Source organism: Juglans microcarpa x Juglans regia, chromosome 8S, assembly GCF_004785595.1.
Source record: "Juglans microcarpa x Juglans regia isolate MS1-56 chromosome 8S, Jm3101_v1.0, whole genome shotgun sequence".
Lineage (NCBI taxonomy): Eukaryota > Viridiplantae > Streptophyta > Magnoliopsida > Fagales > Juglandaceae > Juglans > Juglans microcarpa x Juglans regia.
In genome coordinates, this window is record NC_054609.1 from 3,967,241 (window position 1) to 3,981,315 (window position 14,075).

The 14,075-nt window shown below is 35.8% G+C and overlaps 2 protein-coding genes across 3 annotated transcripts; both read left to right on the plus strand.

Moving 5' to 3' along the window:
* The first annotated feature begins 1,818 nt into the window (after window positions 1-1,818).
* LOC121244839 (intracellular protein transport protein USO1-like) lies at window positions 1,819-8,248 on the plus strand. Its single transcript, XM_041143054.1, has 8 exons — window positions 1,819-1,823; window positions 2,351-2,439; window positions 4,746-4,948; window positions 5,050-5,322; window positions 6,841-6,998; window positions 7,231-7,336; window positions 7,468-7,593; window positions 7,730-8,248. The coding sequence occupies exons 1-8, from the start codon at window positions 1,819-1,821 to the stop codon at window positions 7,868-7,870; spliced, it is 1,101 nt and encodes a 366-aa protein (XP_040998988.1). The 3' UTR covers window positions 7,871-8,248.
* A 2,276-nt stretch (window positions 8,249-10,524) lies between these two features.
* LOC121244640 (RNA-binding protein CP31B, chloroplastic-like) lies at window positions 10,525-14,075 on the plus strand. 2 transcript variants are annotated; one of them, XM_041142800.1, is made up of 6 exons: window positions 10,525-10,995; window positions 11,108-11,206; window positions 11,434-11,721; window positions 11,848-12,007; window positions 13,465-13,479; window positions 13,692-14,075. In XM_041142800.1, the coding sequence occupies exons 1-4, from the start codon at window positions 10,612-10,614 to the stop codon at window positions 11,989-11,991; spliced, it is 915 nt and encodes a 304-aa protein (XP_040998734.1). In that variant the 5' UTR covers window positions 10,525-10,611; the 3' UTR covers window positions 11,992-12,007; window positions 13,465-13,479; window positions 13,692-14,075. The 2 variants fall into 2 exon arrangements, with proteins under 2 accessions (XP_040998734.1, XP_040998735.1); XM_041142801.1 differs by lacking the exons at window positions 13,465-13,479; window positions 13,692-14,075 and adding an exon at window positions 12,207-12,299.

Here is a 14,075-nt window from a genome sequence, read left to right on the forward strand (position 1 = left end):
AATGACGCCGTCTGTTCTTTCTCTTTCACAGGCACCTTTAATCTTTGATAAATATTATAAAGAAATCTTACACATCTTCATGATTTATTATTTTTGTTATTTTATTAAAATACATATATATATTTATGTAGGAATAAAAACATATATAGATAGATTTTTTTTTTTTTTTTTGAGATGGGAATGGGTTTTGAACTCTATGCTTCTATTTTAAAGATGAGAGATTATGCCAATCAAACTACTACCTTTTCATAAACCGTATGTTAATTAAATGAAGATGAATGATATAAAATTTTCACTTAGAATTTTTTCCTAATTATTTTTTCTTCAAGGAATTTAAGAAATTTCTTCAAACGATCCTAATCTTCTCTCTCTCTCTCTAACAGAATCCTAATGTTGTCTTCAATGCCATACAAATTATCCAGATATTTAGAAATTTTCCAAGATTGACTTGGTGACCAAAAAGGGGAGAAAAATCTTGCAACCGATTATATATTTGCAGGTTCGGCCATTCCTGCAAGTCAAAATTTTCCGAAAGTATTTCTCTTACAGGCACGTTCTCTGCCAACCTGAAGTTCAAACCTCCTCCAAGTCTCCGTCTTCGTTCCGAAATTTCTATTTTCTCAGAAACTTAGATCAGTTTTGGCATTACAGCAGCACTGCACAGTCTGTTATAGAGATTCCCAGATAATCTCAGGTCATGTCGGCATCAAGTTCGTCTCTTTTACGCACTGCTCTTCCCATTGGCACTTCTCCCAGATACCCATCTTCATTTCGTAATCCTAGTCTTCTTCCGATTACCTCAAGGCGCAATATCAAAAGCTGTTTTCTTGGAACGGGTCAGGGTTTGCAATTTCTCAGCACCGGTTTGGGAGATCTAATCGTCAGAAAAGCACACCTGTGGTAGTAATTTTTTTTTTCGTTTTTAATTATGCCAAATAATTTCTGGATGATTTATTATTGAGCATATGATGTTCGGCTAAAGTTCTTTATGAATATAATGATATAGGGACATGGCTGCCGATATCAGTGTACAACCTGGACCTCTTGTTCCTTCTAATCCCTCTCCAGACTCATGGTATTTACAAATAACTTATAATCTATTTGATTTGCGGATTTTTTCCTGTTATTGTCTTCTTTCTCATAATTATTGTTAAAATCCTAACAGGGATGCATGGATTGCTGGAATTCTTGCATCAGTAATTCTGCCATTCTTGGGGTTCAAATGGGGGACATTAATGAAACTGAAAAGTAAGGAACTCAAAGCTGTTCTTGTCCATTCTACCAATTATAATATATATATTTGCATTAGACCACTCATTGTCATTGTCATTGTCAATATATTGAGGGTTTAATGTCAAGCTTGGATTCAACCTATAGATGAAGTTGACACGGCGGTGCAGATAGCAGAAGATGTAGCAGAGACAATAGAAAGGGTGGCTGAGAAAGTGGAGGAGGCAGCAGAAGAGGTTGCCGATCACCTTCCGGCTGGTGGAAAACTAAAAGATGCTGCAACGTTTATCGAAAATTTAGCCAGAGAAACAGCAAAGGATGCCAATTTAGTAGATGGAGTGATTGACAAGGTCTTTCCTAACCCCTTTCGTCACCAGTACTAGTAATTGCATTACCTTGAGTTTTCTTATATCCTCTTTTCAGTAATGTCAAATGTGAGACGATACAATGTCAACCAAGAGTGTTTGAAACATAGTGATTTAAATCAGCATGCATCGGGGTCCATGTATGATGTGATCCTATTTGCTTGTTAAATCACAACTTCATCTCAAAAATTTAAATTGATAGGTAGAGGTAATATTTAATTAAATGAGGTAAAGTGTAAAGTTAGAGTTCGAATTCAAGACTTCTATTTTGATACCATGTCAAATTTTCACTCGTCGTAAAAGCTTAAACTGATGAGATAAGATAAATTTTAGTTATTTATATCATATCTTAATAGCTTGCTATTGGTTTGAGAGGTGGGAGCCTGTCAAATTGTTACTTGATAGCTTGCAGTGGCACGTTTCAGTAGAACGTTTTAAATTGTTTCTGTAAATTGAGGATAATAAAACTTAGAATAGAAATAGCATTCCTCTGCTCTTTTATCTAATCTGACTAAAGATTTCTGTTTAGGTTACCTATTACTCTCACTGTTGGTGACAACAATAGTAGATATTAGGGATGAATCCCACTTGTTCAATTGTTTATTCCTTGTTGCAGTACCAATAAGACTCTTTAACTTTACTTCATATATGGCTGCCACGCGGTTTAGGGTGTTTCCTAGATAATCATATAAAGCTGTGGAAACAACCAAAACATTTCTTGGTAGTAACAGTTTATATCCATATACAATTTGCAGGTTCAAGAAATGGAGGACAATCTGGAGTCATTATTTGAACCAAGAAAGGGCCAACAAAAGTAAACAAGATATGACATTTACAGTTACAGGTTGGAGGCCTTGGTTTGTAATTTTTTGAACAGTAAATTGAAATGATGTGTTTTCTTTTTTTTTTTCTTGTTTTTTTGTTTTTTTTTCTGCATTCTCTCTATTTGTAGCTGGAATCCAAAGAAAAACCAGTGTAAAATGATGGATTCCAGTCATGATGGATTTTGACTGTATTGTGTGTGTTCTTTAAACACACATATTGATGTCTATTTAAATAGAAAGATAAAAGTGACAAATCACATATTGGTGTGTAATGTGTTAATGATAAATACCGATAACAATAAGTCAAAATCCAAACTATTTTATTTAGAGCTTTGCTACTCATAAGTCTCATTCACCATACACCACAATTTCTTTTATTATTATTTTTTTTTCTTAAACTTTTTTTGGTTTTATTCTTTTTAAAATAATTGAATTTTTCTACTCATCATCCATATACTACACACTTGGTAAGAGAAAAAAATTAAAAAAAAATAACAACAAGGGTGGTGTGTGGTGTATGAGGCTTACGAATAGAATTTTTCTTTTATTTAATGGGATTTAGAATATAAAATATTCACTTTGTATATATGTCAAATAATAAGAGAATGCAAGACTTGGTTACTGTGTAAAGTTCTTTTTGAGTAAAATGTAATTGAAATCCTTGGTCTAAACATAAATTTTACGTAAAGAAGTTTACAAACTGTTGTGATTAGGTCCCGTTTGGATAATAAAAGTGTTTTGTCTCATTTCATCGTTATAATTTTTTTAAATTTTTACACAAATATAATATACAATTTAATTTTTTCAAATCTCAAAACAGTAATAATATTAAAAAATAAACAGCATCTTAAAGCTTTTTTTTTGCTACAGAGTAGATCAGAAATATTATATTAAATTATGTTAATTTGTAAGCTTTCTTGTATAAGATTTATGTGTAGACCTAACACTTTTTAAAGTGTAAAACTTAAAGCTTTTCTATCATTCGGATTCGATTATGGCTTATTTCAAGGGTGAAATATATAGGTTAATCGACTCAAATTTGAACAAGTATTGAATATTTAAACTTAGTTTAATTTTTATCCACACATGAATCAAGCTTGAACTTATCATTAAACTATATTATATGTTCAAATCATTCATTTATTTTTCATATGATTTTCGAACTTGTTTACAAGCTATTTGATTAATTTATTATTTCTGTGAGAAATAATTACATTATTGAAATCTTTTTTTGTGTTCATAAGTATAGTTTAATTATAATAACTAATTATATATGAATTTGTAAAAGTTAAACTCACAAATCTTACATTTGTAATAAGCTCTATAGATGCAATCATCATGAGAAGTTGAAAATTAATTCAAAATTCAAGATCTAAATTAAAATGGGAAAAAAATATTTACAAACCGTATATTTTACAAGAGAACTGCTACAGATACAAAAAAAATTAAACAAAATAATCCTACAAACTGATGTGGTTTCATAGAATCCGTTAGATCTACTTTATAATAAAAATAACTTTACAATCTAACGTATCACATCAAGTCACATCAATTTGTAGATTTACTTTTATGTAATCAATTTGTGGCTAAAGTAATTTACATTTTACATACTCCACACACTATTGTTATCTTAGAAATTGAATGGTGTTTCATTTTAAATAATAAAATATAATAGATTCCACGTTAAGTGATATGTTAAAATACTAACTTGCGCGTAACAAAAATTAAAAAGAATTAATAAAACGCCAATTGTTACATTAACTGGTGGTAAAATATATATTTTTTCCTCTTTTATTAAGAAAATTTAAAAATTCAAAAGTAATAAAACGTAAGCGTAATAAGAATAAACTGGGATAAGACAGGAATAGCATTATTCTCATTCTTTAATAGCTCCGTCCCCAGTATCCTATGAGCCAATCGCATGTAGGCCCGGGTAAATTCATGACATTTTGAAAACGCACCCCAACGGCTACTCTCCTCTTTTATTTGAAATTCGATTGAGAGACGTTGCGGAAGGGTAGAGGAAACTTTCCAGTAACCAAACGGAAAAAACCTAGACCATTTTTGGCTTTCAGCCCCCCGCCCCCATCCTCTCTTTCTTTCTCTCTCTTCTCTCTCTGGCTCTCGCGTTCCTTTTATCCTCCATCAATTCTTGTCCCTCCCCTTCCCGTTTCTAGCGTTTCAATTCCCCAAAGGATCAGAAAGATATCCGAAATCAATCCCTGAATTTAGTTACCGCCTCACAATCTGCGGAATTACGGACAGGTTCCATTTCCAACGGTGAAATTCGGGTTCTTGAGGTTTCTAGGGCTTTGATCGGGCTAAGGAATTTCTGAGGATGGATCCCCCCAAGAACTCGACGATTACATTAAAGAATCCATTGATCACTCGCTAGGTCTCCCCGTATCCAAGCGAACTCTTTTGTTGAAGCTTAGCGCCTTTGAAGACACACAACGCCGACTCCGCAACCGGTGCCTTTCCCTCCAGAACAAATTGCAGGAGAAAGAAGACGTCATCGAGCGAATTAGGGTTCGTACGCTATAACCCTACGTATAATATATATGGTTTTCTTCTTTTTTGTTTTAAATATTTATTCTTTTGGGGTTTAAACTAGTCATTTGATTTTGAAGGCTGAATCGAGTATGAATGCACAAGCATTGAAGAAGTTCGTGGAGGAGAATCAGAAATTGGCTATGGAGTGTGGGAATCTTTTAAGTCAGTGTAAGAAATGGGAGAGGGAGTGCTCGCTATACGATCAAGACCGCGAAGCTTTGATGGATTTTGGGAACGAGGCCGATGAGCGTGCCAAGGAGGCCGAAATTCGAGTTCATCAGTTAGAGGAGGAGGTCAGAAGGTTGTCGGATGAACTGCAGTTCTACAAGCACGAATACGACATGCGTGTGGTAATTTCTTTTTCTATATTTTTTTTCTTGATCTATTTGTATGGCTTTTTGTCTTAATTGTGAGAAAAACTGAAAGAGAAAGGTACCTGGGGAATTTAATTGGGGCTGTATTTCAGTCGATTAGGATGGGATTTTATTTTGTTTGATCCTTAGAGGAGTTTGTAAGCGCATTGGAGGTGAATTAAGAAACTAATTAAGACAAGAATATAAGAAATGGGAAGAAGGAGCTGTTAGACTTTTCAATCTTGCAATATTTGCAAGGAAGCCTATCTTTTGGTTTCTTATATTTTGGTTAGTAGAATATTTGATACTACTTGTGCAGCCTAGTGGCAAATTGAGGGCTTGGAATGAGCTGCATACTCAAATATCCTAAATTTGATTTCTGGGATTTTCCTACGATTAAATGACGCACGGTTCTGATGAGTGGAGGGGCATGTATCGGTCCATAGGGGTGGGTCTGAAGTGCCTTGCCTTGGTGAGGTTCCACGTTATTAGAAAACATTGGGTCTAAAAGAATGTTGTGTGTAATACCGGCTTGTAGCATATATGATCAAACACTCATTGGTACATAGTCCCATCCACTGGAGGTTATTTTCACATAGTTTTTCATGAATCTTATTGCTTTTCAGCAAAAGGCTACCCTGATAGACAACACTCTTGATTCATATCCATTCTATTTAAATGACCAAGAATGATTGTGCTCATTACTTTCTATGTTCTTGATATCTGATATGCATTTTTTTTTTTTTAATTTGATCCGATATGTATTTTTTGGGTGGCATGATATACTGGACTAAATTGGATTCTGAATGAAAAACCAATTAAATTTTTGAATATGTATCAATGACTTGTAATTTGAGTCTCAACTCAGTTTGAATGCTATCTACATAAAAACAATTGCCACACATTATTTAGGGACATATGCTTGCAATTTGAACCTACAAATCTCTATTCTACTCGACAGTAAGAGCTCATAGCAGACTGTAGAGTGGATTATTCTATCTGCATCTTGTTCAGTTAATCTGCAGTGGTTCTTTCTACATAAAAAAAAAAAAAAAAAAAAAAAAGAAGAAGAAGAAGTTTGCAGTGGATATATCTATCTTGCTGAAGTAATGTATCATAATTTAAAATTCTGAAAACTAAATATGGAAGAGGCTATATGCCTCAACAAGATGCCAGCTAGTATGATAATTAACAAAAAAAAAAAAAAAACAGTTCTTTTTTAATTCTTTATAATCTCTTTTAGTATAACAGTGTCTGGCCCTGCATGATAGGTGGATGATTCAGATTTAACGTGTACACCAATAAATTCTTAATTAAGGTAGAAAGGAGACTAATACTAGTGTAGGTTTTTATTGAAAAACTTGATTTTAGCTGAAGCCATTTGCAAGTTGTCTTTTTATTATTTCTTTCCTTGTCTCAATTACGAATTTTCAATAGGTAGACCAATTTAGACGGTTTGATTCTGTCCTAAATTAAATGAAGGCTAACAAACCTACACTTTCTGTTAACTTGAAGGTTGATTCATCCTCTGAGGAAACAATTATCGAGAACAATTTACTTGAGTCAGTGTTAACCACATTGATCAGTAAAGATGATGTTGCCCCAGCACATGCTTTCTTGGAGGCCAATAGCAGACATGAGTCATGTCAAATTTTGCTAAAGATGTGGAATTGGTGAGTATTTTTCTTTGATTTTGACTCATGTCTAATTTTGCTAAAGAAGTTGAATTGTTGAGTATTTTTCTTTGACTTCAACATCGTTCCTACTTCTTGGCTGATTGAGTTAGTGCTCACTTTGTATTACGTATCACTGCAATTTCTTTAGAAAGATTTATCATCATAAAACGTTGCCCATATGTTAGTTTCTTATGACCATTAGTTAAAATTTCCTATGATATTGTGTTAGTTTGAGGCCATCAACGCAGAAGGCTCTATCACTAGCTGCTGAAGTGAATACACTCGAGAAAGATAAGGAACGCTTAAAGGTCAACCTTAATAGAGCTGAAGAGGAGGTGAGTTCAGTAGTAAATAGATTAGCCATCAGAGTCCCCACCCCTGGGAACTGTGCATGCGCATGTGTGCACACGCGCATATTGGACTGTGTTCTCCATGTAATAATTTCAAATGTCTTTGATATATGCAGGTCAAAATGCTGTTTGAAGAAAATAACATCTTGGATGCAGAGAATAAAAGGTTACTGAGGCAATTCCAGAAAGAAAGAAACAATCATGGTTCTGGTGGGAAACACACCGGCAGTGCTTCTGCCAAGGTGAGAAGAAGAACTGGAGAAGAATGACTTGCATGATTTACTTTTTAACAATAGAAAAAATGCATGTTTTGATATTACTACTTTATCTTGATATTTCTGTTTATGTTGCCTAATATTATAATTTACTTATTTGCAGTCAAACAAGCGAAAATCGAGCCCCAAGATGAGCAGCAGCCCAATTGAGAAGAAGCTTGATTTCAATGATCTAGAGTCAACGAGACAGCCCCTGTCAATCTTGCAATACAACTCCCCTAACCCTAAGATGCACAAGTTCTAACTGAATTTCATAAATATTTCTGATGTTCTCTTCTCCCCCTTGGTAATTCTCTGCATTCACAATGACATTTACAATTTAGAAGATCTTGAACATTTTTTTCGGTCACTAAGATTTCTAGGAAAGGAAGGGCTAATTTCTTCCTGGTCGACAGCAACATCAATCTAACGAGACTTGAAGAGTACTTAAAAACAAGCATAGCTGAGAAAGATTACAGATCTTGTTATTGTCTGAGTTGGCACTATAGGGAAAGGTCTGACATTTGAACTGTGAATTTTGATGAGAGCTTCCTCAGCAATCTTATATGAATTTTATTTTGAACCTTGTCACAGTATCTGTAATAATTTTGAATTGTTCTTGCTTTCCTTGGAGATCGCAAAACCTTGTGTATTTTTCTATGGAACTATGGTTTGCTATGTTGCCAAAATCACTTGCTTGGATGGGGGAGTTTGTACGCCTGCCTATTAGCTCCAAATGGAGAGTTTTGGGACATGCAACATTCTTCTTCTTCTTTCTTATCATTTTTTCCACAATTCCTTTGGTACTTGAAAGTGGTCTCCTGTGTCACAATCTTTATAAGACCCTCTCACGTTTATTGAGGAGGAAAGAAACTAAAGTTCTTGCTAGAGACTACCGGCAAGGCCAATCTCTATAAGACCTTCTCACGATATTTACAAGACCTCTTAATGATTACGAGAAGGAAAGAAACTAAATTCTATCTTGATGATTACTTGAGATTACCAAGCTATGATGGTCTCTACGAGACTTCCATCTCCATTTTTTTTTATTGGTACCGGTTGTCCAAAAATAGCATTCCGACTAATCTAGGGGGTGCACAGGCCTTGGCAAGAAGTTTCTTACAAGTACATCTCGGGTAAATCAAGAGAAAAATGTCTCATTACAATGACTTCTAGTGATTGTTTACACTCAATGAGATTTAAACTTTAGACCTAGTGGGAGCATACCCCTAAACCCAAGGCCTTTACCACTCGAGCCAACCTCGATTGTTGAGAAGGAAGTAAAATGACCTCCACAAAGGAACAAACCAGACATCCATAAAAGCACGAAAAGACCTTTACGGAGGTATCATAAAGACCTTCTCAAAGGTTTCAAATCAGATAGATTTCATTCGAGGCACAAAAAAGACCTCATTCAAGATTTAGATCAAAGAATTAAGGTAAAATTCTGTGTCAAGTTTTATAATTGTTTGATATAGAACAATTTTAAAAGGTTTGACCCTTTGATATCATTATAGTTACTGATTAAGGCCATGTTTGAATAATAAAAATGTTTTATCTTATCTCATTATTATAATTTTTTTAAATTTCTACACAAAATATAATAAACAATTCAGTTTTTTCAAATCTCAAAACAATAATAATATTAAAAAATAATATTCTAACAATATTTTATTCAACTTTTAACTTTCATTTAAAATCATCTCATCTCACTATTCAAACCGCACCTAAATTAGTAAGTGAATCATGCAAATAGGTTAGGGTAATGTGAGGGGAGTAATCCTCAGGGCCAGGGGGTTAGGCTCGACCCATAGGGTCGAGGTTAAGACCTGGGTTGGGCCGAGTCGGCCTAGAAGGCCTAGGAAAAAGAGCAATCGGGCAAGGCACGTTGACAAAAGGATGGAAGGCATGACAATCTGACACCACTTCCGGCCGACGTTCAGGGACATCCCCTGTCCCTAAACCCTAGCAACCAGACAATGCAAAGGGATAGACGTGCTTGACCAGAACGATGTTGCATTAATGTAACGGGAGCGGGCATGCCATGACAGGGAGCCATGTCGCATTTAATGTGTCCAAGGGCTCAGCACTCCACGTCGTGCCCCCTAGAATGTCAGCTACGACCAACTACCAGGTCTGGCAAGCCTGCAGCACGACAGGGAGTTGGCAGGGACACCCGACCCCAGTACGGAGTTGCACACCCACTACCTCCATCTCGGGAATCACCCTGGCTAGGTATCAATACCTTCTAGCCAGAGGAAGGGTTTAGACTCTTTAATACTTCAACTCTCATCTTCCTTGATTTAATATTTCTCTATTTCTCTTATTCCTTACAACTGACTTAAGTATCGGATGTACAATGGCTCTCAAGCTTCCCATACTCTATCTCAACAGGAACTAGGTCCTGAGCTCAACAGTGTGGAATTGCCCACACCTCGAAACATGACATCAATAGATAGTGTAGCATAATTGCATTCTCGAAGTCTCAATCGGGAAGTCTTTCAAAGTTTGCAAATGAGCGGTACGAATGATTTGCCAAAGTGCGTTCTAAAATCTAAATTACATATCGGAAAAAAGGCTAATTACTCATAACAAATATATAAAAAATTTACATATCCACGTCATTTTTCATAAAAGTAATGTAGAGATGAAAAAAAATACATGGATACATAGGTTTTTTTTGTTTATTTTGTTTGTTTGTTTGTTTTTTTTTTTTTTTATAAAAAATATATTTTGTTGCGAGTACAAAGTTTTGAGGAAAACAACTTGAAAAGTCAACCATAGGGAACTGCAGTGTATTCCATTCAAGTAAAAATCCTTGAAATTATTTTTTTCACATCATTTAATACGACGTCGTTTTCAGTTCAGATAACACCAGGCCAAACGACCACGTTCTAACTCGACAGCCAACACTTCTTTCTTATCCAAAACCCCCCTTCTCCCTGTGTCTATGAAAGCACGACCAAAAAGCCAACACTCTCTTCAGAGTCTCTCTTCCAAGGATCAATGGCTCTTCGGTTTTTGTACTCTCCCTCGAAGACTCGCTTCCCTTATGAGCAACAGCGATTCTCACGCACGCCTTTATCCAATACTATCACGTATAATCTTTCTTTTTCTTGCGCTCTCTCCTCCCTCTCTCATCCCTCTCCTGCCCAAACGCATACCCTTTCCGCTAAGGCCAAAAGAGTAAGAAACTTCGTTTTGTATTTCTCTTCTACCGCGCAAGAACAAGCTCTTGATTCTGTCTCCGCCCAAAGCGACGACTCGGAACCAGTACCGACCGAAGAGTTTTCCCGAACCAGATTGATTGCCCAGAACGTACCTTGGACTTGTACAGCTGAAGACATTCGCTCTCTCTTCGAGAAGCATGGAACGGTCCTAGACGTTGAGGTTTTTGTTTTTTGTTTTTCTTTGGTACTTTTGTTTCTGTTGTCTCGTTTGGGTTTTGGTTTTGGTTTGCTTGTCTGATCTGGGTTTGTGGTATTTTGCTTTGTTGGTTAAGCTTTCTATGCATAACAAGACCAAAAACAGAGGCTTAGCGTTTGTCACTATGGGTTCGCCTGAGGAGGCTCGTATGGCTCTCAACAATCTCGTATCCTATGTAAGCGTTTTGTGTTTTCATTTTTCTGTTTCTCCTGTACATACCTCTAACTCTTACGTTAGTCGGGCTGCTGAGCAAAAACGAACTCGGGAAAAAGAAACATCGGATTCAAAGCTTTCATTTTTATTTTTCTTACCTCTTTTCCACGACTATATACAATATTATTTTCTTTGTAGTTTCCTTGCCATCTTGTTGAGTTGCTGGATTTTCTTTTCGATGTATGCTAGGAGTTAGAGGGCCGAACTATAAAGGTCAATTATGCCAAAGCACGAAAGAAGAGACCTTCCCCTTCCCCTCCCGTGCAACCAAACCCAGTAACGTTCAACTTGTTTGTGGCAAATTTGCCGTTTGAAGCAAGGTCAAAAGATCTCAGAGAGTTCTTTTCAGGGAGTGGTGACGTTGTTTCTGCGCAAGTTATATTTCATGATAATCCAAGAAAGTCCTCTGGGTATGGATTTGTGGCCTTCAAATCCAAGAAAGATGCCGACGAAGCTCTTCCTGCTTTCCAAGGGAAGGTAATTTGGGCTGTGCTGAATCATTTGCATTTATGAGTGCTGAATATGGATGTGGGCATGTTTATGCTTGATTCCAATCTTTTATAAGTCTTTCTAGTCAAGAAATTCTGAGTAATTGTCCTGCAGATGTTTATGGGAAGACCAATTCGAGTGGCACGAAGTAGACAATATGTTAAACTACGAGCAGAGGAGGGTGCCGAGTCTGGAGATACATCGATTCAGTCAACCCCTACTAGTGCAGAGCACGCAGATTCTGCTAATGAGAACTGAACATGAACTTTTCTGGGTACAGTGAATACACTTCATTTTTTTTCTGTATGATTAATTCGGTAAAGCTTTTTATCTTTCATCAATCCTATGAGTTAGAAGCTATATAATCATTGAGGCGGCATGCCTTATTTCGATCATTTCATAGCTTTTTTATTTTCTATTTTGTTTATTAAATGCAAGGCCTTGGAGTGAGATGGAGCATTCCCATGTTACAGGTTAAAGTTTGTCACATAATTTACGAGAGTAAACACTGCTGCTATGCATTCCTCTTAGATTTGATAATTATGAAAATCAAATTATTGATTTGATATTATCTCCAATACCGAACTGGTCGATTTAAATGAAAGATACCTGAAGAAAACCTTATATTGACAGAAACCGCCCGAATAAAGAGTCTGGACCATTCTCTATAAATGATCAGGAAGAATTATGTTAGTGACGTCGATCTTATATTGAATCATGGGCAATATCTTGTTCTTTTTTTACTTGGTGTGGCATGTTAGGCCTAAACCTAAACTAATTTTACTGTAAAAGCTTCAAAATACTGTATTGGGACCGATATCTTATAATGTGGGTCTCAACTCAATTGATACACTATCTTTGTTCCAAGACAATAGCCACATGGTTTTAGGGATGTATGCCTGCAATTAGAACCTGTAACCTGAAGTTTCTATTTCGGTTCTTGGGTTCTAGTACTTAAGGTTGTATTTCATTCAAAACAAAAAAGTTCGTATTCCAAACCAAGCTCTGTGTATAGTATCAGACCATCATACACTATCTATCTTATCACCCTGACTTGAGATTATTTTTTGTTTTCTCTTTTGTTTGTAGTCCATTTTAGGACGATCTTTTATCATCTTGTTGCGTACTATTTTTCTTTTAAAGGTGTTAAAGTGGTCGTTGTTGGTTAGAAGTTGGAATTCTTTTATGATTTAGATTTGTTGACTTAAACATAAGTGTGAAATCACTACTTGTCCGAAAAACTTGAGTTGATGAGTAAAGGTAGATTTAATCATTTATAGTTGTCTTAACAATAAAAGAGCCATCGGCTGCGGATTTATTTGCAACATTTTTTAGGTTGGACTGGATTATTCGAGAAAAGTAAAGTTGAGGCTTTCAAGATGCAGTTGATAGAATCTGCCTCTTAAGAACTGAATTCATCAAATTTGAAGCCTCCTAGACCTTTAGATATGTATTCTGTATCTGTAAAGATTACTGAAACTTTCTCAATAATTTCCATTGTGCAGTTAATTGATTAGAAACCACCACATTTTCAAAATTCACTCATCCGACACTATTTTGTTGAACCTCAAAGTCTTTCCTTCAGATTACGGTTGTCTCAGTACTTAATTTCATGTTTTGATGCCTTTTAGTGCCCGAAAACGTGTGTTGTTTTTCCCGTGGAGCTTATACTCATCTTCCTTTGTGTGTTCCTTTTTATGGTGCCTCTCCCTCCTTCCCTCCTAGGCACAGCAACACTTCTTCGTCAAAACTTTCTTGGGGTCACAGTCCTTTCGATGAAAAGCTGATTATTTACCTGATTCGATGGGGACGTGTTACATGAGTCCAGGGTTTAACAGAGTATGTTGTGTTTGCATAATCTCCAGATTCCTCATAATAAAAAGAAATGTTTTGTAAAAATGTACTTCTAGAGCTTCGGATATTGGTCAGGAAAATGAGCATTGAGTATTTGAATTAGAAATACCGAGCTTTTTATTTTCATCTTTGACAATACGGAGACCAGAACAGAATGTGGAATGAGATTTCTGTAGCTGTCCATAGGCAGCTGGGACGATGCTTAAGGTTTTCTTGATGTCTTACCTTATTCAAAAGACGAGAAAGAAGAATGAGAGATGGAAAATGGGAGGAGAAATTCCTGTTGATGTTGAAACTCTACCCAAGTATTTAAGTATTAGATGTAGCTTTATTCAATACTTCCATTGTCAATGTATTCATAATAGAGGTTCATCCAAACTTGTTTAGTGTCTACTTCTCATTTGTTGCTACCTAGTTATGAATGCATGGCAATGATGCAGTCAATTGTTCAATAGGCTGGAATACTGAAAATTGGCATCTTGTTCTCT

What these genes read in the sequence shown, in the direction of transcription:
- LOC121244839 (XM_041143054.1), top strand. An exon ending in TATGACATTTACAGTTACAG is followed by an intron (nt 2,440 to 4,745) that starts GTTGGAGGCCTT and finishes GATCGGGCTAAG; the next exon opens with GAATTTCTGAGGATGGATCC. An exon ending in ACGTCATCGAGCGAATTAGG is followed by an intron (nt 4,949 to 5,049) that starts GTTCGTACGCTA and finishes TTGATTTTGAAG; the next exon opens with GCTGAATCGAGTATGAATGC.
- LOC121244640 (XM_041142800.1), top strand. Translation starts at nt 10,612, where the DNA reads ATGGCTCTTCGGTTTTTGTACTCTCCCTCGAAGACTCGCTTCCCTTAT. An exon ending in TCAACAATCTCGTATCCTAT is followed by an intron (nt 11,207 to 11,433) that starts GTAAGCGTTTTG and finishes GATGTATGCTAG; the next exon opens with GAGTTAGAGGGCCGAACTAT. An exon ending in TTCCTGCTTTCCAAGGGAAG is followed by an intron (nt 11,722 to 11,847) that starts GTAATTTGGGCT and finishes ATTGTCCTGCAG; the next exon opens with ATGTTTATGGGAAGACCAAT.